We start from the raw sequence: 26311 nt of genomic DNA on the forward strand, positions 1-26311 counted from the left end.
AGGGGCTGGCTGGTAATTGACCAGGCAAAGGCTGAGACGCCTGCCGTGTAATTGAGCGGGGGCTGAGGGGCTCTTTAAGGACTGAAAGGGTCCGAGGATCCCTCATTGCCCATTAGACCTGGCAGGGGGTCTCCTGTGCCTGTGGACTCCACCTTGAGGCCCGCACGGTACCCAGCACTTGAATGTAGGACTGACATCTTTCAGTGGTGGTGATCGGGGAAGAGGTACGCACAGAAACAGCTGCTGTGTTCTACAGACTGAGGGGTGATGTTGTATGGAGCAAACTGAAGTGTCCAGAGGACAGGGAAATCAGCAATTCTGCAATGGGATTTAGACAAAAAAGCTTGAGGCGTTGCTTGAGGGATTAATCAGGGTTTTCAGGGGTCAAATCTGTTGCTCAGTAGTAGTGTAATGGTCAAGTTTGTCGATCTTCTGGTCTTACTGATGTGTTACGAGCTGTTTGCCCTGCCACATACAACAACATTGCAGCTTTGTGTGACTGATAAACATGCAGTTTGTGCATATAGTATCTCTGGAAATTTGCCCATTGTGTTGGTTACTTCAAACGCCAGAGGTGCTGATTGTCAGAGCCTAAAACATTCATCACTTGTCTGCGTAGCTGTCATGCGACTGTGATTTTGCAACTCTCAATTTGATGTTAGTGTGCATTAAATTCTACAGTGCATCATAATAGTCAAATATGTCCTCATACTGACAAATAATATGAATTCAGGGACAGGAAATTCATTCTAGGACAACAAACAAATGATACAATTACCTTTAAAATGCCTCTCCCTCTTTCCTCTGTTCTCTCATCCTGGAGACCCCATACGGTGCAGGGAAATATACATACGTGGCCAATTGGTTTTCCTTCCATCTGACTTGTGCCATTTGAGCTCAGAAATGGCCTCATTTCTTCTGCTCTAGTGGCTATCAGTGAGCCACCATGTTGACTTTCGCCTGTGCCAAACCCATGCACTGCCACCGCTTCATCTACATATTGTAAATATGATACGGTGTCCTCGCTGCCCTGCAGCCTTCACGGGGCAGTGACTGTACAGCCCGGAGAGTTAAACAGGCAGGCATTAATAAATAGGCTATCTGCCAAAGACATGAACTATTAATCATTAACACATTCAAACTGATGGGATGATTTGTATCACCATTGTGTTTGCATGTAAACTGATGAGGAAAAATAGAACACAATTCACTTGATTTTATTTCTGAAACTGAAACCTACTTTTAATATGTGTCTGGACACTGACTTACTGATGCCAAGGATGAGACAAATTCAGGAAAAAAACACATACTACTACAATGCTAATCCACAATATATTCTAAGAATGATCTTTACACCTGATTCAAACTGTCCTGATGTTACATTTCATGGATTTTTCTTCCTTCACTCTTCATCACTTAGAAAACACGGTTTTACAACCGTGTTTCTGCAATACAACCAACAGTAGACAATAAGGCAAAAGGTACACAATAGAGGCACAAAGTCTAAACCTACTACTGTTTAAGACACCCTGGAGAGAAGGAGCTGGTGACAGAACTGCAGCAGTTACTGCTTGGCACTGGAGAAACCCTGCAAACGATGGTGTTCTCTTAACCTGTGAAGGAGAAGAAGAAGGAAGAAGATTCAAAGTCGAGGTACGAAGGCTACACTTATGGATCAGGTTACTTTTAACCAATAATTTGAACTGTGTTGTACAGCCACTGGGTCAAAAGTATACTATATACTAACCTGACAGCATTAATCCTGATGAATCCTGAGGCATCACACGGGTCGTAGTCTCCCTGCACATCCATGCTGGAGGGAAAAGAAGCCAAGAAAGAGGCAGGTGAGACCAGTCTTCAGGTTTGAGCTTGGAGGAGAACATAGCTCAAGAGAAACGGGAGGAAAAGTTACAGGATATTCTGGTTGCAACATGATTGAAATGTCTGGTATCATTGCAGTAAACATAAGAGACATGGAGCCTCATCAACTACTGGGATAACTGGATCATTGATAATCTGCTTTTTGGAAATAATGTTCCGATCGATTTTCCTCTGAACGCTCCTCTTTAGCATTGTTTGTCCTGAATAATGGAGAATCAATAGCGCAGAATGAAAACACGCTTGTGTTTGCAAGCACACAAAAGGCGCACATAATCCATTTTAAAACAATCCCATCATATCAGCTCTGAGCTAAGTGTCGAGATGATTTTGTAATCTGGTGTTTTCTGTCTTCCAGTTCATCCACTACTTTTAAAAAGATGTGAATCTATAACTTGTGCCACTGCGTGTTCCGTGTTGCTCAGGATGCTAGTTATAAAGTCATCTCATCTTAGCGTGTGCGAGTGTCTCACAAAGAGTGTCCGTGTGCTGTGTAATTACAGCAGTTTCTACCTGCAGTGCTTAATACACTCCCTCACTGAGTCCTCTCCTCCCTTCGACACCCCCAACTCCCAGCGTACAGCTTGCACTCATTCTTCAAAAGCACTTAGCAAAAGAGGAAATTGCCAACAAATGATAGGATAAACACTATAAAAAGAAAGACAGACAACTAAATCATCAACTCTCAATACAAGGCTCCCTACCCGGCACCTGAACACCATTATGAGTGAGTGGCTTAAAAGAATATGGCACTGTGTACGTGTGTGTGTGTGTGCGCAAGCATATGATATTTTGTGTATTCCTTAAAGAAACCCTGCAGTCTAATTGAGAGTGGAGCCAGCGGACAGCGATGAGGGTGACATTTCTGTCTCAGATGGGTGCGGTGACGGGCTGTATTACCACTGTGTTAATGACGCCGTTTACTGTTGCCCGTGGAGAGCCAACAGGATGTCAGCGGGGGGGTTTCATGCATAATCTGGTCTGTGTGTGTATGTGTGTGATTGTGGCAGGTCGTCATGTAGTGGCAAATAAGTGTGTGGGTGTGTGAGGGAGACAGTCTGTAGCTTCCAGGTGTAGGCTGTCAGGTAGATGCAGAAGTTTTGATAATCCACTATAACCCCTTTATCAAAAATAAAAATATCAAACAGTGGATTATACCATGGCCACTCACCACCTACCAAATATGCACGATCTCTACATATTTTGTGACAGAACAATTACTGCAGCACTGCAACCTGACTGATACATCGACAAGGCTGATATTATCTGCCAATTTTGGCGTGTCAGATATATTGATATTGGCATATGCTGGCAGATACGAGGAGAAAATTGCAGTGCGGCAAACTACGGCAATAAATCTTACAAACCCTGCATTTTTATGCAGATTTGTTTTTTTAAGCATTTCTTGCCTTTATTAGAGGACACTTGTCAGGAAGAAGAAGAAGAAACTATAAGTAAACAATCAACAGACTGATAGAAAGCCATTTGCTCTGTTAGCATGACGTGGCGTTAGTTGTGTGCTACTGTGCATTTGAGACTGATTTGTGATGTGCTCCCTTATGAGGAACCGCTGCTCCCATCTGTCAGTGGCCTCGAGGTCTTTGTGAAGCTGCAACACAACACCTCCGTCACCCCAGCTTAGAAATGTGTCTCTGCAAGGTCGGATGTTGAACTCAGAACACAAGTCTTGAAAGATCGATGATTCGTAATGTATCCTAAGAGTGACTCAGCAGTTAGTCACCAAAACTGAGACAAAGTAACCAACTTATTCAACAAGTTAAAAGGTCTCAATACAGTATAATCTTTATTATGTCTCTCGCTCACACAGCACAAAATCCACTGTACACTCAGCGTATTGATTTTGTTTTCCTGGCTTTTTCGCTTGCCAAACCAGTTTAAGGAATTGAATGGCCGACTGTGTGAGACATGTTTCCTTGCCTCCCTCTTTCTGACCCGATTAACTCGCATGACACCCACGCACTATCCTCCTAAAAGCCCAGTGAAATCACCTCTCTCCTCTGGCTGAAAACGCCATTAGCTCTCTGACTCTAGGGTAAAACTGGAGTGTGTGTGACTGAAGTGGAGATGGAGAGGCATATGGAGGGGTTTTACTTTGGTCAGTGCTGAGCCTGCCCAGAGGGCATCAGGGGTGAGCCTCCTGAACAAACCCACTGTTACCACAGCTAAGAGGCCATGGGGGTGCAGGAGGAGGGGTTGGGGTCGTTGCCCTCCAGGAACCGAGCTTGACACTTCTCTGATGTCTTTGTGAGGCAGGGTCGGCTTAGTATGTTGATGCAGACGTCATAAGAGAACTTGGGCAAGCTGACCTAACGACAGGCTGGCTGGTGAACATGTGGAATAGCTGCACTGTGCCCGGAGCAGCCAAACACAGCTGTCAAGTCCCGCTCTGATTCACTGACACATGGCTGCTTTGATAAGCACACGCACACACATACACATGTACGTTCAAATGCTTTCATTCTGTCCACGCTTACCTGACCAACTCCTCATTGTAAAGGGACTTGGATGACTCTCGTCCCAGGATGTAGACCTGACCCTTGAAGACAGACAGCTGTACTTTGCCCTCCACGTTCTCCTGGGACTTGGTTATGCAGTGTCGCACAAAATCACACTCTGGACTGTACCAGAAACCTGAAGGGAGCAAGGAAACAGCAACATATTCATATTTACAACAAAAAGTATGGATGTAAAGGTTTGATTTGACTTAAAACACAGAGACAAAACCTCCTTAAATGCCCCAACTGATAAACATTTAATGCCACCTCATGTCACCCGCTGTACATTTGTACTTATATTTATTTACACTTATTATAAAAAAAAATAGATGGAGAAGTGGAGAAAGTGGCTCCTCCCTTGTAAATTCTCCATTAGCGGCAGGGTCTACAGGGGTGTGTGTGATGTCCACAGTTCCCTCTTTCATGAGCTAAAACTCTCTCTGTGCTTTGGCCTCATTTCTCTTCCAGGTGAAGTTCAAACACCCCTTTCTTTTGTCCCATTTCGCTGACCTGGCTCATCAGTCTCTGGGACAGATGGGCGAGGGATGTTTCTGTATATGTTCAGAGGTCAGGCACGCCCCACTCAGCAGGGGTCCTCCTCTCATCAGAGGCTGACCTCCACCTCATCGTCTGTCTGTGTTCAAAGACACAATCCTTTCCTGCTTTCATTGCCTTTGAATTGGCACGAGGTGTCGGACATGACAATTGCACACAGGCCCCAGTTCAGTTTAGAGTCAAAGAGAAATGTGTTCAGTCTTCATGTTAGTTCTGTCTGCATGTCACTGTGAATGTCTCTGCATGGTGGTGATTTGGGGAGATTTCAGACGTTACTTATTTTCATTATTGATTAATCATTTAGTCTATTTAACACCATAATCAATTAATTGACCACCAATACGAATGTAGCTGTTGTATACTTTGCACTTGTCAAATGTTCGCCGCTTTGTTGCTGCACTGCCCTTAATTGCTGCAAATTCTCTCGTGAAAAATAGTTTGGGTAAATAGTGACGTATTAATTCAAACAGATGCAGGACAGGTGGATTGTTAACATAAGCCCCACAGCCAGCCGTCTGCTATCTATCTGCAGAGTTATTAATGATTTAAACCCACAATGGGTTTAATCTCTGCCCAGCTTCTGAAGGTAGCACCTTTGTGTGTGTGTGTGTGTGTGTGTGTGTGTGTGCGTGTGTGTGTGTTTGTTTCCTGTCTCTGGAGGGTATAACTGAAGTGGCCTAGTAGTCAGTCTCTAATGGCACTGATCCTATTATGTGGATGAAGGTGCAGGGGACTGGCGACTGAGCAGAAGGGCTGATTAAGACACCTGAGCCAAGAAAAGCTCATACACACACACGCAAACACACTGAACACATAGGTACATATTTAGCATGTTCACTTCTCTCTTATAGAAACTCCAGAGGGACGTTAATCCTTCTGCCTATAGCCTGACAGATACTGGATTCTTGAGGCCCATAGTGATACTGATTATTGGGAGTTTTTAAAAAATGGCTAATAGCATTTTTTTAACATGACCACACAACATAAACAATATAGATACAGATTCTTGTGTTTCCCAAATACTGCATTCCTGTGCTGCAATCTGTCATCTATCTTTTGACCTACACATCTATGCAGATATATCTGCACTAATATCAGTCAATCTATAGGCCTGACTGATTTATCATTCTAGCTCTACTTCAGCTTCCAGTACAGCACCCTTAAAATTTTGTAAATGCTTGTATTTGAAATGGTGCAAAGGACAAAATGGCATAATTAAGAAAATCTGATGTTTTCATGGACAGTAACTCTGGAGATTCTCATGTGTAATGCCAAATCTTGGTGCTTCCAAGTTGCCTTACCTGTCCTGAAATCCTGATATAGCCTGACTGGCTTTAAAATATAACGATTATGCAATATACCTGGGAATAAAATCAAGTGAAAGACAATACATAAAGCAGAACAAGTGAAGCCATCTAATTAAAATGACCTATTTTGGGGACTTACCATTGTAGACCATTTCAGAGAACTTGATACCCAGCCCCTGTTTGATCCGGCGTACCTCTTTGTCCATGGTAAAGGTCTCGATGTCTAAATGGGCTTTTAACAGAAGCGTGCCGCCTGGGGTTTCATATATTCCTGACAAACACAGAAAAAAAAGAAAAATCAACAAAATTAATGAATATGAGCACAAAACACATCAGCAGTTTGAATTAACATATTAGTAAGGAGATGCATGCCCCTTTACCAGCCTGTATAATGTTAGCTCTATTCTATATAATCTACCACATTCTTGAGACCCAAATGATAGAATTACTGTTGCAAAAATACTGAGATTATATGCACAATTTCCTCCAATACATCCCTTAATTTCATCACAACCAGCAGCATTGCCACCATTATCATCATTATCATCACAGGCCCTTCATGGGAGCATAACCTACAAGCCCTGAACTACCTAGAAGCAAACAGCTCTGTTCGCCATCAGCTGACTGACAGCCAGGCCTTCATGGTGCTCACAAAACATGGATGAGTCTGTCCTGGGTAAATGACAGGGTAGGAGGTCCCTGCCAGCCTGGAGCCTGGACCAGGGCTCTGCCTACCCTGCAATTTACCCCCTCTGGACAGGGAGGGAGGGGTGAGAGGAGAAAAGATGAGGTAGATGACAGGAGAAATGAAGCTGTCACTCAAATGTCAGCTAAAACAAAAGGAGGGCTGGGAAAATGCGACAAGACAGACTTCACAACAGAAATAGGAGCTTTATCAATGACATCCACTTTTGTTAGGGCTGAAATTTTCAAAAACCGAGGGCTGTTTCCCTATCCAATAGATGGTTCCTTACATCATCTGTCAGTTTGAATGACAATCACCCTTTTTTTGATTCATGTTATGCTGCCAAGCTGCCAAACAGATACTTCACAATCGCCAACAACAGGCTGCCAAATTCCACAATTTGCACTTTGTTCTCCTGACTCCTAAACTCTTTTCTGAGATTTAACAGATGAACGCTATTTAATCTCTTCCAATCTGGTGAACAGCTCAAATCTGTACGACCCCAAATACTCCTGCGCCGACCCTGATCTGAAAATGGAGAAGCACTTACTTTGTGCTGGCGGCCAAAAACAGAGCTTAGCAGTGCTGCTAATTGTCTAAAGCCTCAAAAGATTGCCACCTGAGCTAGAACGGCTTGTGGCTTCTCGGTGATCCAGGGCCACTGAGGGCACGTAGGGACATTTCCGCTGGCTCTATCAGATAAATAAGTTAAAACTGCCCTCCAACACAACTTGGTTTAAGTGCTCCAAAAGAGAGCTAGCTTAGCAAACAATGAAATGTTATCTAGCTAAGCTCCAACAGTGGCAGTTTAGTTAAGCTTAGAGACAACACCCCCAGTGGTTTTAGAGGTTTTAATCTATACGGTTACTGCAGGTATGCTGACCATGTTGCAGGCCTGAAGGGGTTCAGGTCAGGAATTAATTCTTCCTGAGCTGATCCCCTCTGACTCTTTGGGCAAACAGTTAGTCCAGAATAAACAGGCAACACGAATAAATAAAAGCGGATAAATATCTTCAGATGGATAGAAAATCACACTATATATTTTAACCTGAAACAGTTTGCCAGTTATGTGTTTGAACATTTCTGTCTAAATAATTTCAATAAAAGGAAAACTGCTAAAGATAACCAAGTAAATACATTAAAAATGTTTTTGGAGCTTTTGACAATTACGTTTTTGAGTGCCGCTGTCTCAGACTGGACATGAAGCAGCCTGGTCATCATCAAAAGATACAGCCATTTCCCGCTGCTTCTGAAAGGTGCACCTCAGCTAACACCATCAGCGGTGCACAGGTCAGAGGCCTAACAGCACTGTGACAGGTGGGAAATGTTTGTCTGGCACACAGGCTGTTAGATGTTTTGTAGCACTGTGACAACATTCTTGACAAACCATTTCAATCCCCTCCGCCTTCCTGACCCCACACAAATAAATATGACCCAACACAAATAGGTATGACATGTCCCCATTCAATCCCTCCCATCATCTATTGTGCTAACACGGCTGCCATTCCACAAGAGACCAACATGTACACATCATGGTAGTTATTCAAGCACTTGGACACCTTGTGCTCCACCTCTTCCTATCGCTTCAGTGGAGGAAAAAGCTTTGATCTTTTGTTCAGCCGAGGGGAGAGAAAAGTGGGCTTCCCATTTTCCAATTTCTACCTGCCAAGTTGCGCCACAGCCACAGTCTGTTGGCCAGTCAATTTGCCAATCACAGCACATAGTGTCGTGGGGGAAAAAGGAGTGTGTGTCTGTGTGTGTGGCGTACAAGGCCAGGACAGCTCACTGCCCTCGTATATTAGCTACAGCAACACATGCAGAGACCTAACAAAGGAGCTTTTCCATTTGCCCCTTGATACCAAATATAAAGAAAACATCCCTGTACCACTGCATGTGCACATATGTGACAAACTGTGTATTTGTTTGTATCCAGTGAAGCATGTGCACCTTTATCTTGTTCACAGTGTGTGTGTGTGTGTTTTCTGTATGTGTGCGCAGGCATAAGTGAATGGAAGTAACTTCAGTGTCTATGATTCCTGCTGAACCAGAGTAAAACATTTTCTTTGAGGGGAGCGTGTTTGCCATCCAGCCCACTTTTATGGAAGTGGAATAGCAAGTGTGACACTTAAAGCATTCATGTAAAATAACTGAAAATTGCATGAAAGCCCTGGATACTGAAAGGAAAGCTTTTGGATGTAAAATTAAAATACTGAGACGTATTTCAGAGTAAGTGCAAATATGTCAGTCTCGCTGCGTTTACAGTGTATATCACTGTTGGAGTAAGGGAGGAAGCTTGTTAGACTAACTTGGCACAAATAGAAAAATGTCATAACCAAGACAGATGAAAATAAATGGAGTTTTAAATTCCTTACCTCTGGACTTCATTCCAATGAAACGGTTCTCTACAATGTCAATCCGACCCACGCCATGCTTTCCACTACGAGAAAGACGGGGACAGGCAGACACACGCTCGCACATTAACTTCATCTTAAATTAGATTAGCCCACAAGTCAAAAACACGATCATCATTTAATACACATTACTATACTAAAAGTTCCTGTTAATAAAGCAAACAACCCCAACATCTTACCTCAATTCACAACTTATTGAGAATATTTGTTACAATATTTCTCCTCATGTCTGCATTACTGGTAAAGTCAGTATTAGAAGTAGCTGTTGTCCTCTACAAGCACTACTTTTGAGTCATTGTCTCCTCTCTTTGAATTTATTTTTTAGAATAGCAAAGCTAAAAAATACATGGGAATAATACAAAAAAAATAAAAAAAATACAACGGAAATGAATTCAGTGCCATTAATTCAGAACTACAAATGTTTCAAACTAATGATGCAGGTTATGATGAAGCAGGACTAACTTAAACATAGTAGAGCTCCATAAAGCTCAAAGCGGCAGAGGAAACAGATTTTTCTTCGGCATCAGTCGACTCACCTCCAGTAATTTCATTTTTTTCCAACAGTTGGAAAGCAGTGAGGGAGACACAGGAGGGAAAACTCTGGTGGGATTCCATCCCAGGCCAGCAGCGACAGACACACATCACTCCAGAGGGCTGAACTTAACCACTGCTCTACCTCTGGAGAAACTTGTGTACTATTGATAGAAAGGCTTCCTTACGCTGGATATCTAACAAAGTATACAGGGTAAAACCGCTTTTCAGTAAACGCTGTATTAGACATTAGGATAAACTGGGGAATAATGCTTACCCAACCTCATTGAGGTATGAAAAGATATCCAGCGGTGAGTCCTTGGATTTGCCTTCCTTCGCATTGGTCACCTTGACAGGCACTCCTACAAGGAAAAAATGTTGATTTCTTCAGTGATATCACACCAATATAGAAATAACATAAAAATAAACATTACTGTGCAATAAGATTTCATCTTTACTTTATATGACTTACCTGTGACCAAGCTAGTATTTTCAAATAATGTTAAAATAAAGCAATGTCACAATCTACGATGCAAAAACTGACACGGCCAATTAATGTTTTCTTTGCAGGTTGATAAGAGAGATACATTTCGATTTTGAGGAAACTAATTTCCTGAACAGACTTGACGTAAATTTATCTCAGAATTTATTTTTGTTTTGATGTAAAAAGCTATTAAATTGCACCCTTCCTGCAGATTTAGTCAAACACAAACATACAACATTATATGCATAACTAAGGTGAAAATGACCTTTTTGATATGTAATATATTTCACTTGTGGATGTGGGCAAAAAACACCATCCAGAAGTATACCACATTTGTGCTGGTTGTACTTAAAGCCATGAACATTCTACTATTAAATATACCCACACAGCATTGAACACACCACAGGAAAAGCAACAAGTTTACTAGTTAAGAGCTGATGGAAGGATTCAGATTGGTACTTGTACTTCTCATTGAGATCAGAGAATCAACAGATTGACCACAAAGAAAAAAAAAAAGACCTCTCCACAGCTCAGTTAATCAAGAGGTTTGGAAGGTGCTTTTAAAAAACTAATGGAAAAATTAATTTCAGCGGACTAAATTGTCAAAATAGCAAGGAGTTGATAAAATCTGCTGACAAGTGCTCGTTATGTCAGTCACTGAAATCAATAGTAGTCAGCTAAAAGTGAAAACCATCACAAAAGGAGGTGGCGACAAGGGCTAATAAATTCAAAGGCCCTGCTCATTTGAAAGCTGTGAAATCGTGGGCAGGCCTTTATCTAATTCAATTACTCACGCAGCTTTGGTACCCGTACTCTCTTTAGCGGCGAGATATTTTGTGAGTGTTTGTGTGTTCACGCGCATGTGCAGGAGACAAAACCATTTGAAGAATCATCACCCGTCTTCCCATCGCTATGTTTCTAACACACACACACACACGCAAGAAAAGACACCCACATTCACTCCACACGCTTCCTCTCCAAAGCCACTTAAACCAAGCATGCATCAATCACTGTCATGGACCTGCTTATTCAAGGCCTTCAATGAGAAACACAGGCCAAAGGTGGAGGCGAGGAAACAAACATGACATATGGGTGTGTGTCCACATATGGGTGCGTGTCCATGTGTGTGCTGAGAAGAGACCATAACCATCTGAGGACTACACAAGGAGAGGAAATGAGAAACAATCTGCCGATATTCACCCTCCATCCGTCCAGCCTCATACATACTCCAGCGTGCTTGCAGTTGTCAAATAGCTTTGAAGAGAAGAGCAGCACTTCTGATCGCCTTTCAGCCGAGGTTACAAAGGCCTGACAGGAATGACACGTGAAGAACTTGACAAATTTTTTCAGACAAGGGCTTTGTTGATAGCCCATTCTCATATCGCGGGAATAGTGGTGGCTCCCATGGGAGAAGAAAAAGTACCTCCTGGTGCAGGAGAGGGCAGTATGGATGATGCATTACTGAAACTGCGCCCCCTCCCTGATTCCTAATAATTAGATTAAAAGTTCAAATAAATTAAGTGTCTGAACGTGGGAGTGTTGGGGCTGGCCTTTCGTCCCTGTGCTCTCTTTTTTCCTCGCTCTCTCCATCATGCGGGTTCTATCATTCACTGAGGGGTCTTTTTCTCTCCGTGATCCCTTTCTTCAGTTTTTCGCAGCCTAACAGTGCAGACAATGGGAGCGCAGACACAGTTGTAGGAAAAATTACTGCTTTACATTTTTCCTCTCTGTCTCTTTTTCCTCTCCACTTCTTTGGCATGAAAGGAGGGAGGGATGAATTTTTTTTCTCAAAAAAGGGAGAGGAATGGGGAATGGAGTGTTTGACGGGGGAAAAGGTTCCTGTCGTTAAATATTCTTTTTTAATCAGTGAGAAAACTTTGGTGAGAAAGGCAGGGATGAAAAGGTGGGAGGGGGAATGAAATGAAACATTCTTGTGCTGATCTTGTGCTCAGAGGGAGGAGTAGGCTTGGGCCTTTGTGTGGACAACTAAAACAGCTTTTGTCATAGTGCGCTCAATAAAGGAACAGGGAATATGTGTGAAAACAGAGCGCTGGCCTGCAAAGAACCCACGAACCCAGACTAGGCTTTACTACTGCATCAGTGTTTTACAAAAGCACGTCTCATCTTCAGGTGAATCGCCACCAACCTACTTGTTTTGTAGTTAAACATTTTCTTTGGGAAACTAGTTTAAGTGAGATCTGAACACCATTTCAGTGCAATTCATGACTACAGCTTCACTAATCACACATATTCCCACCAAATCCTGCCAACCTTTTGAACTTCCCTTAAATCATTATAGCTCATAAAGCTGCCCAACAAGTCCAAGTGATCAGAGGAGCTAGTGTCTCTCAGCCTATTGATGTCAGTGCTCTGCAGCCTCCACTAGTGACCAAGGATGAAGGGACATCTGTGGCATTTGCCCCAGGCTTGGATGTTTCTTGTCATTTTCTCTTTGCGCAAACATGTGACACTTTCCACTATGCAGCCCAGCCCTCGTGGCAATATATCTAGTGAGCGTTTCTCTGGCCCCTCGGGGCTTGGTGTATTAGCTGGACTTAATGCTTCCGGCCTGCGTGTGTGCCCCCAGGCCAAACATGGCAGCTTTAGACCAAGTAATGCTGTGAGGGGTTAAGGATAAGTCTGGGTGGTCAGGGATGGTGATAAAGTGCAACCGGGTCAGCATGAGAGCTGTAGCCCTGCGGCGATCGCCATCAATGTTAAGTAACATGAAGGGAGGCTGAGCGGAGAGGACACTGTCTCTTAATGACCCATTATAAGAGTTCAGAATGGATATCTTTCAATAACTGACACTTCTTTTCCAGTGTGTGTGCGTGATATACAACAAAAACCATCAAACTGGCAAGTCGTGACATTTTTCAAATGAATGTGCACATTTTGTTTGAATTTGATTTGCTCTAAAATCGGACATAATTTGAGCTCAAATGCAATAAAAAAAAAAAAAAAAAAAAGCAGGTTGCATTCAATAGACAAATACGAAATCCATGACAGCTAAGACCAATTATAAGCCAGATGTTTCTATTTGAATTAAAATTTATTCAGTGTATAACAGATTTTAATTGTGTTGTATGTCATGCACACACACATTTAAGGGACATGAAAAACGTGATTGAATTTTCACTAAATGAAATGAATAATTATTATTTGTTTGAATAATAAGCTCAAATAGTCTCAGTTCTGACATCATGACGTATATTTGACATTTTTGGCCAGTTATATGTTTCTCCATCTACATCAGAAGAAGAAGCAGACTGACAAGAGGAATCGACAGGTGACACATGTTGCAAGTACAAACCATTTCTGAATTCTATCTCCAGGACATCAGGGATGCTGGGAGAGTCTTCTGGGTTCTTGGTCATCAGGTACAGGTCAGCTGGAGCATGGGTCTGAAAAAAAGCACAAAAACACACACTCACTCTCTCTGTATCACACACTTTATTCCCCTTGATGAACACCCAGGACCTTCTGAGACCTCATCAAAGAACAGTACCTCGGATGCGGCGACTATTGTGTGAGCTGATAACGGACAACTCGAGACGCGGAGGGGAGAAGAAAAGAGAGGTTGATGCGTGAAAAAGGAGAAAGCTGAAAACACTATCAGGAGTTGAGTGAAGACAAAAAAAAAAAAAGAAAAATCAATGTTCCATTTTTCTCCTCTATTTGGTTTCATTTTCCCTGCATGGCCCTTCACCACAGGGGAAGGCGGGAAAAGTGGGATGCAGCAAAAAGGAGAGTGGGAAAGGCCAAAAGAAAGAAATGACTCGCATCCGCAGGAATAGAACACTTGACGAGTCAAAACTCACCTGATACTATGACAGAATCTATTTCAGCAACGCTGTGTCCACAGTAATATTCTGCCTTTCTGTAAAAACCTCAGATCTGCCAACTCTATCATGTGTCTGTGGTTCTCCCCTATACCTGTCTTCACCTCTAATCTTCCAGTTTTCCAGTTTTGATTTTCTGACTGACGTTTGCCTTCGATTTTATTTTCGAATGAAGAATTTCTCCAAATGGGCATCACACAACAAAGTCCACACCCTAAATCGTCAAAACTTGTCCCGGGTGACAGACGTTTGTCGTATTTGCAGTTGGTGGGAGCCGGGAGTGATTTCAGTAAGTCACGGTGGGGACCCAAAAGAGCGTGGCGGCCTGACGTGTCTGCCCAGCGATGTGGCCCTCCAACAATTACACAGCATTAGGACAAGACGATGGCCAATGTCTCCTGAGCTGAGGCAAATTGCAGGGGGACTATGCAAAATAACTACTGGGTGCATTTAAATGGAAAGCTTTACCAGACACTAAATCATCATACAATAACTAATCGGCATCTGCTCGTCGCCTGTCAGTGAGGAGAAAACGAGCAGCGCAATCACTTTCCTTCCTTTTAACTAAACACCAAAATTGACTGGGAAGGCGCCCGTCTTCCTCTCCTTTATTTTCTGCCTCAGCGCCCTGAAAGATGCCAAATGAGAGCGAACAGGAGAGGGGAGAAATGACTACCCTAAAAAGCCTTTTGATGCATATTCTTTGAGGGGGGAAAGATGGACTGAATTTTAAATACCGGAGAATGAGAAAGTCTATGGTTCCTGTGGTGTTATATGCTGGCTGTAAATGAAAGGTTGTCTTCTTCAACCTTCACATAAAATGCAGTATAGCACATAAGAACCACGAGCTGTAAGAGTATTTCCTGGTGGCGGGTTGCTAATTTTAGGGAAAACTAAGAACAGTGTTTATATATTACCTGTGTCTTTATTGCCTTAAACAAAAGAAAAAAAGAATTGAGGACATAAATGTACGATGGCTTTGAGAAAGTCCTCATATGAGAACAAATTCCAGCTGATCAATTAAAAACATGTTTTCAAAATTTCTACAAATTCATGCCTCCTGCTGAGTGATGTTTGAAAACTCATGCATGCTCCAGCAATGAGAGCTCAAACCTAATAGGCTATTGGATAGAGAGAGAAAAGGAAAAATAAAGGGAATAGGCTTGTTTCCAGTGAGCGAGAGATCAATGCATTTCAATTCAAACCCCCTGCAGGTGGACCTGTCCCAAAGCCATGGCCCTGAAAGAGAGGAAAAGGTAGAGACAGAGAAGGCGGGGGGCAGGGGGTATTGGTGGGAAATGGGGCATGAAGCGCACCATCATGTAGCACAGAGCAACTCCTTTGGCAGTCTTTGCTTCTGCCATATTGTTGTGCTAAACGTGGCCCATACAGCAAAGACGAAGGCTGACGCATGAACTTAAAGCAAGTAAATTTCTATCTTTCCACATATTAGTTGCCTCATTGGTTTTCAATCGAAGCCAACAGAGCCCAAAGAGGCAGAGGTGGCAGGAGGGAGAGGGGGAGGAAGGGGAGAGAGAGTTGAGAGGGAGATAGAAGAGGATGGTAAAAACATTTTTGGCGCAATGGGTTGGAAATGACGCTTAAATCACCACGTTTCAAGTCTGCCCTTCTCTTTAAAATGCAAACATGGCAAATTGAGACAAAAATAAAACAATATACGTATGATGTGTTGGTGAGATGTTTATATTCTTAACACCCAGGATGTTTTGGTTAATGTTAGGGCTCCGGCTGAATTTAATGAGGACAACAGGCACTTCTACATTGAGGCAGAGCTACAGTAATGCCGAGCTGGACACAGGGAGCACTTGCTAAGTACGACAGGCCAGACCAATCAGACCTGAGGGCAGCAAAGGCACATGACAAACGCTGCCCTCTTTGCTTCAAAGCACACATTCACATGCATACATACACCTACAAGCCCACTTCCTATCCCTACAGGCAGTCTTCTGTCCATCCATCTTTCCAGCCAGCCATGCGACCAGCAGAAAACAAGTTTTCATTTCCTCTAGGTGACCAGGGGCTTGCCGTTACGCTCCTTTACTCCTGGTCAACACGAGCAGTGGCCCATCAGCTCCCTGATCAAAGAGCGGAGTGGGCCCGGGGAAGCTCAATGACAGAGGCTATAATTAAGACTGAAGTGATGTTTTAATGACTCAGGACGAGTGTCAGGCTGCCTCAGGCTGGGCCCTGACCGTTCATGTGTGGAGGGGCAGAGGCAGAGGGAGGAGATGGTGAGGAATCTGCAGGGTATTGAGCCATCTAGCAATTGGAATATTGCTCATTCAATGCGATGAATACCACAACATAAGAAATGTAGAATACTAGACAGCAACACAAATCTGACCTGTTCATCCCAACTACAGGTGAGTGATATAGTTAAAATCTTCTACGACAGTTAATAAAATTTGAAATTACAATTCTGGAAATTGAAGTGAGCAACATTTATGGATAAAACAACCAGATGGAAATGTTTTTTATGGCTCATCCTGTGAATAAAATACCTGCCAAATCATCATCCTGCTTGCCTTTTTGCAACTTTGCCTACAATGGTCAGAGCATTTTGAATCTTTAATTTCTTTCAGTGAGAAGCTGACAGCGTTCACGGTCATATCGCCTGACCCTGATACCAGAAAATGAGAATCTAATGTGGGAGCATGAATTATTCAACTTAATGGCAACCACACAATGCAGTCATCAGGTTCATGCTAAGACTACTAAATAACATGATAAAAGACAGCTGAAGTTGCCCTGGGCACATGTCTTCACATAGATAAACGCAGATGGAGGTGAGTAAATAAAAAAGTCATTGTGCTACAGGCAGGATGGTTTAGGGTTATCAGGAAGGATACAGTGTTAATCATAGAGTAACCTGAACTCTGCTGACTCTTATCTACAGGAGAACATATGAGCGACCATTTGGACATTTCCTAATCTGACTGTGTTGAGCAGAGAGGGGTCTTTGTACCACAGGTGGGGGGCGTTGGGGAGGTTTGAATGGTTGAGGTCTGCCCTGAGCCTTTAGGGCTGTAACTGGAGGAGAGAGGGAGGCTGATACACAGAGGAGATACTTAGACCTCTTTCAGGTGACCTTCTAGGTCGATCAGAATCTGCCGTGTTGGGTGAGAAATTCACTTTGTTGTTGTTGTGTTGTGTTGTTATGCTGGTTGTTTTAAGAGTTCAGTTCATATTTGTATTAATTTCCTGCTCTAAATAGCATTCAAATTCATGTTTAACCTAGGAATTATTGTGATGATGCTGAGCCTGATCCTAATTAGCAAACATAGTTGGAAAAAGTCAAATTGCCAGAAGGGCCAGGGGTTGCGGCTGCTGGAAATTACTCAATTATTAAAGCTCGTTCAAAGTTCAAAATATCATTTTGTGGCCTGGTAATGTATTCAAATCCTTTTACCACTCTGGACCCCTGCACCATAAATATTTCATTCTATTTAATGGCATTAATCGATTCAGTATTGGAGTAAATGGTCCGACACAAAACCCCTGAATGAAATCAGTTGCACAATACTGTCATCGTGCATCGCTATGCTATTGAGCCGGTTAGTCTCATTCTTTTCAAAACATTTCTCCACAGGCCGACCACTTAAGAGGCAGCGGAGGGGTGGGAAAGGGACAGAGAAAGAGTGAGAGAGATAGAGGTCTGTGAGTTACAGTGGGCCTGCCCCTGCATCTCCACTCCACCAGCGCGGGACCCCCTCGCCTCCCTGTGACACCCCGTCCATTGGGGACTCATCTGTCTGGCGCGCTGTCTTTGTACTTTACTGTTACTGGTGACATTTTGGTGTCACGGTGTCACGATGAAATGGCTCCCCTCCCACGTTGCAGCCCGCGGCGGCGCAACTAGTGGAACAATGAGGTCCCGAGGAGTTGGGGCTGGAACTCAGGAGGCCCCAGCTGGGCGCAACGCCCTAACCCTTCCCCCTCCCCGGCTCCCATGAAATCGGGAATTAGTCGAAGCGTTGCTGACGACAAGTCAGTGTCTGTGTGTCCCAGGCTCTTCCCAGGGCCCGGCGAGGACCCGGGGTGAGGAGAGACAGAGACACAGACACAGCAACCAAGGGATGGGAGCTTTGGGGGTCACTGGGGGCAACCTGTATGTACTGCTTTGACCTCCGACCTCAGCAGAGATCAAACTCGGTCTCATCCATGGCACTGTGGGAGAGTGAGTCGTGGCCGTCTCTGGTGGGCTGGCATCGGTCAGCCTCGCTGTCATGTTATTTTTACAGTCACTCCAAATAGATGACGTACTTTAACTTCAACATTTTAAGCACAGGCAGTGATCAGAAGATGACATCAGCTGTTTTAGCTAAAACTCTTCAGTGCAGTGTGTATGCAAAGAAATGTCTTTAGTTGATGTAAATGTGTCAGCTTCACCAAGTAGTATATCAAACCAAGATCAGCTCTGCTACATTTTTAATATAAGCACATCACACTCCAAACTGGGAACTGGTTTTACCTTAGGGTTCTCCAGGATTCCAGACTCATAGCTGTATAGAAACAGAATTTAGAAAATTAAGGTCTATTTAATTCTGACTGAAAAAGGTTTAAACAGGAACTACATAAAGCATGCCGCACCAGTCTGACCCACCTTATGTGCATGAGGTTGGCGTCCATGCTCCAGGGTGCCCGAGGGGTGACAGGCACGGGGATGCCATGTTTCTACAGTTGGACAGACAAAGCCATGTTACAGAACGTTTGCCCGTAATCTAACTACATCTGACGGTTAGAGGACAGCCTATAAATCAGAGCTGCACTTGTATGTCCACAGAGTTCTGAACACAAAGCGCCAAACAAAGTATCCCCAGCTGCTGAGTTTTAGACGTGCTGTGTAACCAAAACGAATCTGTTTTCCCACAGTGCTTTTCACTTTAAGAGTTTGCAGTGAAAAGAACAAAAACAATCAACAAAGAAAGATATTTCTGGTGTGTTCAAAGGGAAAGTGAATAGTTAAAGATTGTGAGATTTTACAAATACTCCATAAGGCAGCATGAGTGATGTTGACCGAAACACCATGACCGCCCTCTAGTGGGGAAATCTGGTACACACCACCATCTAACGCAAACGGCCAATAAATGCTTGTAGCCTACATGATGTAGATCTTAGATTAGAATCTAAATTGAATACACAGGGTGAGGGGATTTCATTATTTGTTCAAAACCTGTTGAGCTGTTGTTAACACATATGATTAAGATAATTCTTTATTGATCCCAAGGTGGGAGTATGGGGGGATATTAGGGGTAACAGCAACACAAGAGACAGACCAGATACAGATACAGGTACAGATACAAAACGGATTAAAAACCAGGAGAGCTCCATCATAAAATTATAGTTATATGCAAATAATCTTTAGTTGGCAGCCAAACTTCTTTTTTTTTTAACAGGCTGATGGAGTTACCTGAGCATATTCCATCAGGTCTGTTCTTCCCCGGAAGCGGTTGTAGAACTCAGGGATCCTCCATGGTGCAATGATCTAGGCAGTGCAAACAGAGAGTCAGCTCTGCAGCAGCAGCATCATGTCAACAGATGCTGCGTCAAACAGTGCAAGTCATAACCTCCATACAGCGAGGCAGCAAAGTTACCTTAACCTCAGGGTAGAGGGCGTAGCATGTAAGCTCAAAACGTATCTGGTCATTGCCCTGAAAAACACAAACACAATGCTTCAGCAGTGTGTACCACATGTGAGGTGTGCTGATGTTCATCTGCATTTAGGTTATCAGTTAATTGCCTGACAATTCTCATTGGTTGAGCAGTGATGTTTCCCACATCTGTATTTTCTGGTGACATACACCATGATCAAAGCCTTCTCGAATTTTCATTCCTATATTTTCTTCTACAGTGCTTTGTCACTTTCATCATTACCAATTTCAAGGTAAACACAGAAATATACTATTTGTGGGGGGTGAGGGTCAGAGGAGCTGCAATGATCACAAATAGAAACAAACAACAAAGGATGGAAAACGTTATAAGGTATTACTTAAGGTTTCTATTGTCACTTTATGATGTGGTATCTGTCTCCATCTACAGGCAAAACATGGACACTGCATTTCAGCTGAAGGGACAATAATGCCTGCAGCTCCTTTTACACTCAAATTCAGCTCTTGCTATCTGTCAGTTGCGCCTCTTTCTATCAAAATTAGACAGTCAATGAAGTCTACACCCTGGCTTACAGATAAAACACATGCTCATTAGCAGGCCTGCAGGAAATTGGAACTGGAAGTACTGTACCTCGCAAGGCATGAGAGTTTCTCACGCTCTGTCTAGGGATGGGAATTAATAAGATTTTTATTAACACCAGTTCCTTTATTATATCTGCTCATCTGAGCAATTCTTTAGCAATCCCCCTACTGATTCCTGATCAGTTTTCTTAGTGGAGAAAAAAGCAGGCCAAGAAAGGTTTTCAGTGTCAGTGTAACTGTTTTATTATGTCTGAGTCTGAACTAATTATAACATTATGTTTACTGATGTTTAGCCTCAGTTAACAGACACTTAGCTGGGAAGGCACTCATATGTAGAGAGTCAAGTACATGGTATTCCTGCAATTTAAGGCCATGTTGCATGTGAGGATGTTTCAGCATATTGCTGCTGTGTTCACCCAGAAAACATGCCGGCACTGATGATAAGCTCAGAGGCATAAAGTCACAAAGGACGTAAGAATTTGGAACCGGTTCTCATTCTCGATTTTCATCCCTGCCTCTGCCTACTGCAAAAACAGCCTACTTATCTCACTTAATCAGTCACACAGCACACAGACTTTTGACGCTGTAGCTGAAGTTACTCAAAAGCAGCCATCTGACAGCTGCTCACCCTTTACAGCTCATGATTTCTTGGATTTTTTTGTGTTGTAAAATAGGTGAGACTTGATGCAAAATTACTGCCTCATTTCAAGCTTTCATTCATATGCTGAGTCCCACCTGGTGTTACACATTTTGAGACTCTTGAGGCACTCTTGAGACATTGTTTAACCTGGTTTTATCTTAAGAATTACCCATCTGTCTAGACCTCCATCCAGTTAAACATCTCTGGGCTCTACATGCTGCTAAATATTGATTTAATCACTTACAACTGGCACCGTCCGCACTAGCTTCAAATGGCTGCGGGTAAACTTTACTTAAGGATCCACACCTTGAGTCAGGATGAATACTTAACAACCAGTCTCTAACCGTCGATTCTTTTGAAAAGCATTGCAAAGAAATGTGCCTCAACAACTTTCTGCCAGCATAATTTAAAAGTCATTTTTTAACCTTTTCATAGCCTCCTCCAGTCATTCCATTGACACAGCACTTACTAAAGTGCTAAATGACATTTTGTTTACTATTGATTCAAACACCAGTGCGCTTCCAGGCTAATATTTAATATTTGTCAGTCACTGCTCACTCATACCAATCACAAAAACATCTGGCAGGCCTCCAATACACGAAAATATATTTGCATTTTCTTTTGAAATGCAGTGACTCATTTCATTTAGCTGAAGATTCAGAGGAAAAGTGCAGTGCAGAGGTGTTAATATTTGCTTCAAATTAGCAGCAGACACGGCTGTATGGAGGATAGATTTCTGACTTACTACTGCTGTTTGATTAAAACAAGTTAATGTTCAACCCTGCAAACGTGCCCTAGACCATTTACAGTGGGTGCCCTTGTGAATCAAGGACGTAGCATGTAATCACACCACCTTGGGTAAATACTAGTTGGTCTTTTCTGTTCCAGCTCCAGAATTAAGGCAAAAGAAAATGTAAATGATCTTTAACTGAATTTCATTTGAGCGCTGGGATTCAGTCATACTAGCAGTCTATTGGACATTCTCCTTCCTCAGAGTGTAGTCTTTTGTCCTGTGTCTGGCTTACCTTTCCTGTGGCACCATGGGAGACAAAATGGGCACCCTCCCTGCGTGCAATCTCCACCTGCCGGCGGGCGATGCAGGGCCGTGCGACCGCAGTGCCCATCAAGTATCGGTCCTCATAGATGGCATTGGCTTGAACTGCGGGCCAGATGAAATTCTCCACAAAGTCTGCACGCAGATCTTCAATGAAAACCTAAACGGGAATGGAGGCCAGGACACAGAACAGGGCTTTGTGTTAAGTCTTTGATTCCATTCATCTCTGGGACAGTTTCATGTGAGAAATATTTAATGAATTATTTATGATATTGTTCCCTTCTGGGAAAGTAAATAACTGATGGTTGTTTGCCACAAAAGAGCTTTGTCTCATACTGTAAGCATGTGATGTGAATATAGAAATTACAGCATGCTATGATGTTACGGCTGAAGAGGCCGGAAGCTCGCCTTTTGGTCAGACACTTTAAAAACACTTTCCTGGGCTCTGGTATCTGAGATTTGACAGTCAGCTGATGAAGAGCACTAGATGCATGCACATGAATATGCACACTCATGCACAGTGCACCATAGTATTATATGGAAAAAATATATAACAGCAAAATGTGAAACCATCTGCTGAAGGTTAAGAAAACAATCTGACAGGGACATGCAGTGAAATACATCACATCTCTTTCTATCTCTTACCTTCTTTGCGCCAAGGCTTTCTGCCTTTTGACGGGCAGCTTCAAAATCTTCATCTTGCCCAATGTTAGCCTAGAAAAACACACATGTAATTGCACACCACAGTGATGCAAATATACAAATTTTTCATTGATATTTGCAATTTATTAAAAAGTTATTTTAGTTTAGAGCTCCTGTAGAATAACATGCAAGCCCTCCATGTGTAAACATGCAGACTTGTGACTGTGCAAGTGTTGATTCTGATAATCCATTGTCTTGGAATTCAGATCACGTCTAAGGGAGAGCTATAACAACCTCCTGACAGCGAAGGCCAAGCATGACAACCAAAGACAAGGAAATGCTTTTCTGCAAAGACATGAAACTGATCTAGTACACAAAACAAAACCTGCTGCAAAAACACGTAAGCATGCTACAATTCAATACATATAACAAACCTGTCATTATGACATTGCAGGTGGATGTCAGCTCATTGCCATTATTGGGGAATTACACTTCCACACCATATGCACTATTATATGTTATTTAACATGCAGATAAACATCCACAGTTAAACACCTCAGTGCAACACACATTGTAGTGCAAGCCACAAGTAGTGATTTCTCTGTAATAATCCATTTCTGCCTACAACGTTGACATCATTTTTTTTGACAAGTTGACACAAGTGCTTAGTTTCATAAATTGTTCAGTAACATCGATGCCTGCTATTCTATTTCTGCTCCTCTACAGAGCCAAAGCCAAAAAGACTTAGGGGGAGCTGCACCTTGTGAGCAGCAGTAGTGAACTATTGACCATCACCCATCCCCCACACCAAACCATAAGAACGTGAAGTTAGACAATAAGAAAAACTGCCTGCTGTGCAGTTCTAAACTGCCACAGGGCAAAAAGTAAATCCAGTCAGCTTTGTGCCTGCATTATCAAGCCAAATCCAGTGGTTGGGAGTTAACCAGCACTGTAGCTCTGACAGGCCTTTTAGGGATAGCCAATGGAAAACCCCACTTGCCTGTCAGACAAACAGCCTCAGCTGTCTGAAAACAGCAAATTGTAAAACTTCAGAGGAACACAACATGCAAAAGCAGCTGGCTGGAAACACAAACTAAGACACCTGTTGCATACACACACTGGTCTCTAAATCTTACCAAGTATGTGATTACATCATAGCCCTGTTCCTTCAGCCAAACCAGAATGCAGGATGTGTCCAGTCCCCCGCTGTAGGCCAGAACCACTGTACCTTTAGACATGATGAGGGCCCCTCAATCCAACAGGTGGAGAAGCTGTGGAGTGGCAGCAGAGTTTGTATTCAGTTTTGCTGCTTCTACTTTAATGCAGACTGCTGGACGGACAAATTCGACAATGTGTCCTTTGGCTCTGGGAACTTGTGATGGGCATTTTTCATTATTCTCTGACATTTAGAGACTACAAGATTAGACAACTGGAAGACAGTTTAACCATGAAGTAAATAATCATTAGCTGTAGCCCTTGTCCTAGGACTGAGGTACTGCAAGGTGCTCTATCAGAATGATTTTGAAGTGCTTTACAGTGAAGTAGCACATAGTATCAGGTGAAAATATCTTGCAAAACAGACTAGCATTTTTACATTTGGCTTAAAAATCCTCTTTAAATGTTAGTTAGTGAATTTTGAGAACTTTTTCCAACCGAAAAAAACTCTGCCACAACACCTGACAGCACCATCTTGCCGTCAAACTATCCTAAAACTACATTTAACTGCCCATTTTAGTTGAATGGGCCACTTGACAGAATAAGATAGTTCTTGTATTCAAGCTGGAAATGAAAGTTTTGAGTAATTTACATTTACATTAATAGTAAAGTACGTTTTGTGCTACTTAAATTTCATTACTATAAAACGTATTTCTAATTTAGTACACTTTTAAAAAGTACACTTCACTCCACAATTCATAATACACTTAAAATAAAGTGCACTTTTTATGAGTGCTTTGAATCACCACTAAATCACCACTAAATAATGCAGAATGAGTATATTCATTTTTAATACATTTTAACGGAACATAATGACCTCTATTTAGAAGTACTCTTTATAAAAGCACATGTTAAACATACGTTGAAATCAGCACAAAAAGTAAATGTGTTCTCGTAATGCCTTTTCTATGCTTAAATAATATTTCTAACACATTAAAGTATACTTCCTTTTGATCTGGGGTAGCTGTGTATGACAGCCTTATGGCCAGACGGTGAAAGCTGAAGTGTGTCTAGAGCTGCAACGATTAGATTCCATCTAACAATGTTTTCTAGCTTCCTCGCTCGTCTATGACAGGAAACTTTAAACTATCAACAGCTCAAAGGCATGTGCCATCAGGGGTCATCTTAGTCCGTGTCTGTGCTTCCCCTAACAATTTGTCTGGCTGGCAGTGGGAACACGATGTACAAAAATTAGCGAGGTTAAGCACAAACACACTTATCTATTCTAAGACAGCTAGCTCCGATTTTTGTGGGATATATAGGTTTTTTTTTTTTGTTTTTTTTTTGCCACAGCAACTGTTATCACTCATGTCAACTGACAGCCCCGGCGACAAACGCTTGCTAATGAATTAAATACCCTCCGACGAATATCAAGGTGGTTGTTGTAATTTACAGATAAAATCTTAAATTAAAACATGGAGGTGGGTTGTACTTACGAAAGAGTGGGTTTTGTGAGATACACAAGCGTTATCCGAAGGCGCTGTTGCCGCCTGCCGGTCAGTGAGGAACGGAAGGAGGAGGGAGACTGACCGTCTGTGTGCTCTCGTGACTCGCCACCACCGAAAAAAAAAAAAACACCCCTTACTCTGATTGGTTCAGCCCCCGCTGCGTCATCCATAACGCTCACATCGCGCGCATGTACCGTCGTTTACATATTTCCATTCATTGTCAGAAAAAAAAACAAAAACAGAATTGATCAATCAATAGATTGATGGATTGGTTTTGTTTATGGATTATCAGACACAGAAAAAATACACTGTCGCTGGCGTTATGCCGATTGTAATGCAGCTTATGTTGCTGTACTGGCAGCAGCCTCTGAATTCATTGCCAACATAAGTAAGAGATAGCGATGAATGATGAAATATGTTCTTGAGTTGCATTATGGAAACTGCACGATGCAACGTGTCTCCAGCCTCTAAGCAGCGGTGGAAGAAGTATTCAGATGGTCAACTAAAGTAAAAGTCCTACATGCAATAGTAAAACTACAGAAGTATTAATTGAAACGTCAACAGTAAAAGTATTCATGCTGACAATGGCTTCTGTACCAAATATGCTCAAATACTTTCTCAAGTACGAATTTTGAGGTACTTGAGTATTTCCATTTTCTGCTACTGCAATGTACTTTTTACTCCACTGTATTTATTTGATAACTTTAGTTGTTTGCAGTTTCAAATTAATACAAAATAAAAACCAAATACATTATTATGTGTTGAAAGTTGAAATTAGCTCCACTTTTTCAAGCTGCATCATTAAAATGGTCATCCAAAATGGTGATGGTAACTGCAATGAAAATATGCAAACCTATCTAAATAATACATGGGAGTCACACATTTTGATAG

At 42.4% G+C, this 26311-nt stretch overlaps 1 protein-coding gene across 1 annotated transcript; it reads right to left on the reverse strand.

Annotated features, from left to right (window-relative positions):
* Positions 1-1201: 1201 nt before the first annotated feature.
* ass1 (argininosuccinate synthase 1) lies at positions 1202-25533 on the reverse strand. Its single transcript, XM_076758079.1, has 15 exons — positions 25409-25533; positions 23894-24028; positions 22761-22829; positions 22087-22275; positions 19825-19881; positions 19641-19715; positions 18834-18904; positions 18702-18732; positions 13681-13771; positions 10161-10245; positions 9314-9378; positions 6396-6527; positions 4374-4530; positions 1748-1813; positions 1202-1613 (listed from the first exon to the last, which is right to left on the reverse strand). Exons 2-15 carry the CDS (start codon positions 23993-23995, stop codon positions 1565-1567), a joined length of 1239 nt encoding a protein of 412 aa, XP_076614194.1. The 5' UTR covers positions 23996-24028; positions 25409-25533; the 3' UTR covers positions 1202-1564.
* Between the last annotated feature and the right edge of the window lie 778 nt (positions 25534-26311).

This window comes from Chaetodon auriga, chromosome 19 (genome assembly GCF_051107435.1).
Source record: "Chaetodon auriga isolate fChaAug3 chromosome 19, fChaAug3.hap1, whole genome shotgun sequence".
Lineage (NCBI taxonomy): Eukaryota > Metazoa > Chordata > Actinopteri > Chaetodontiformes > Chaetodontidae > Chaetodon > Chaetodon auriga.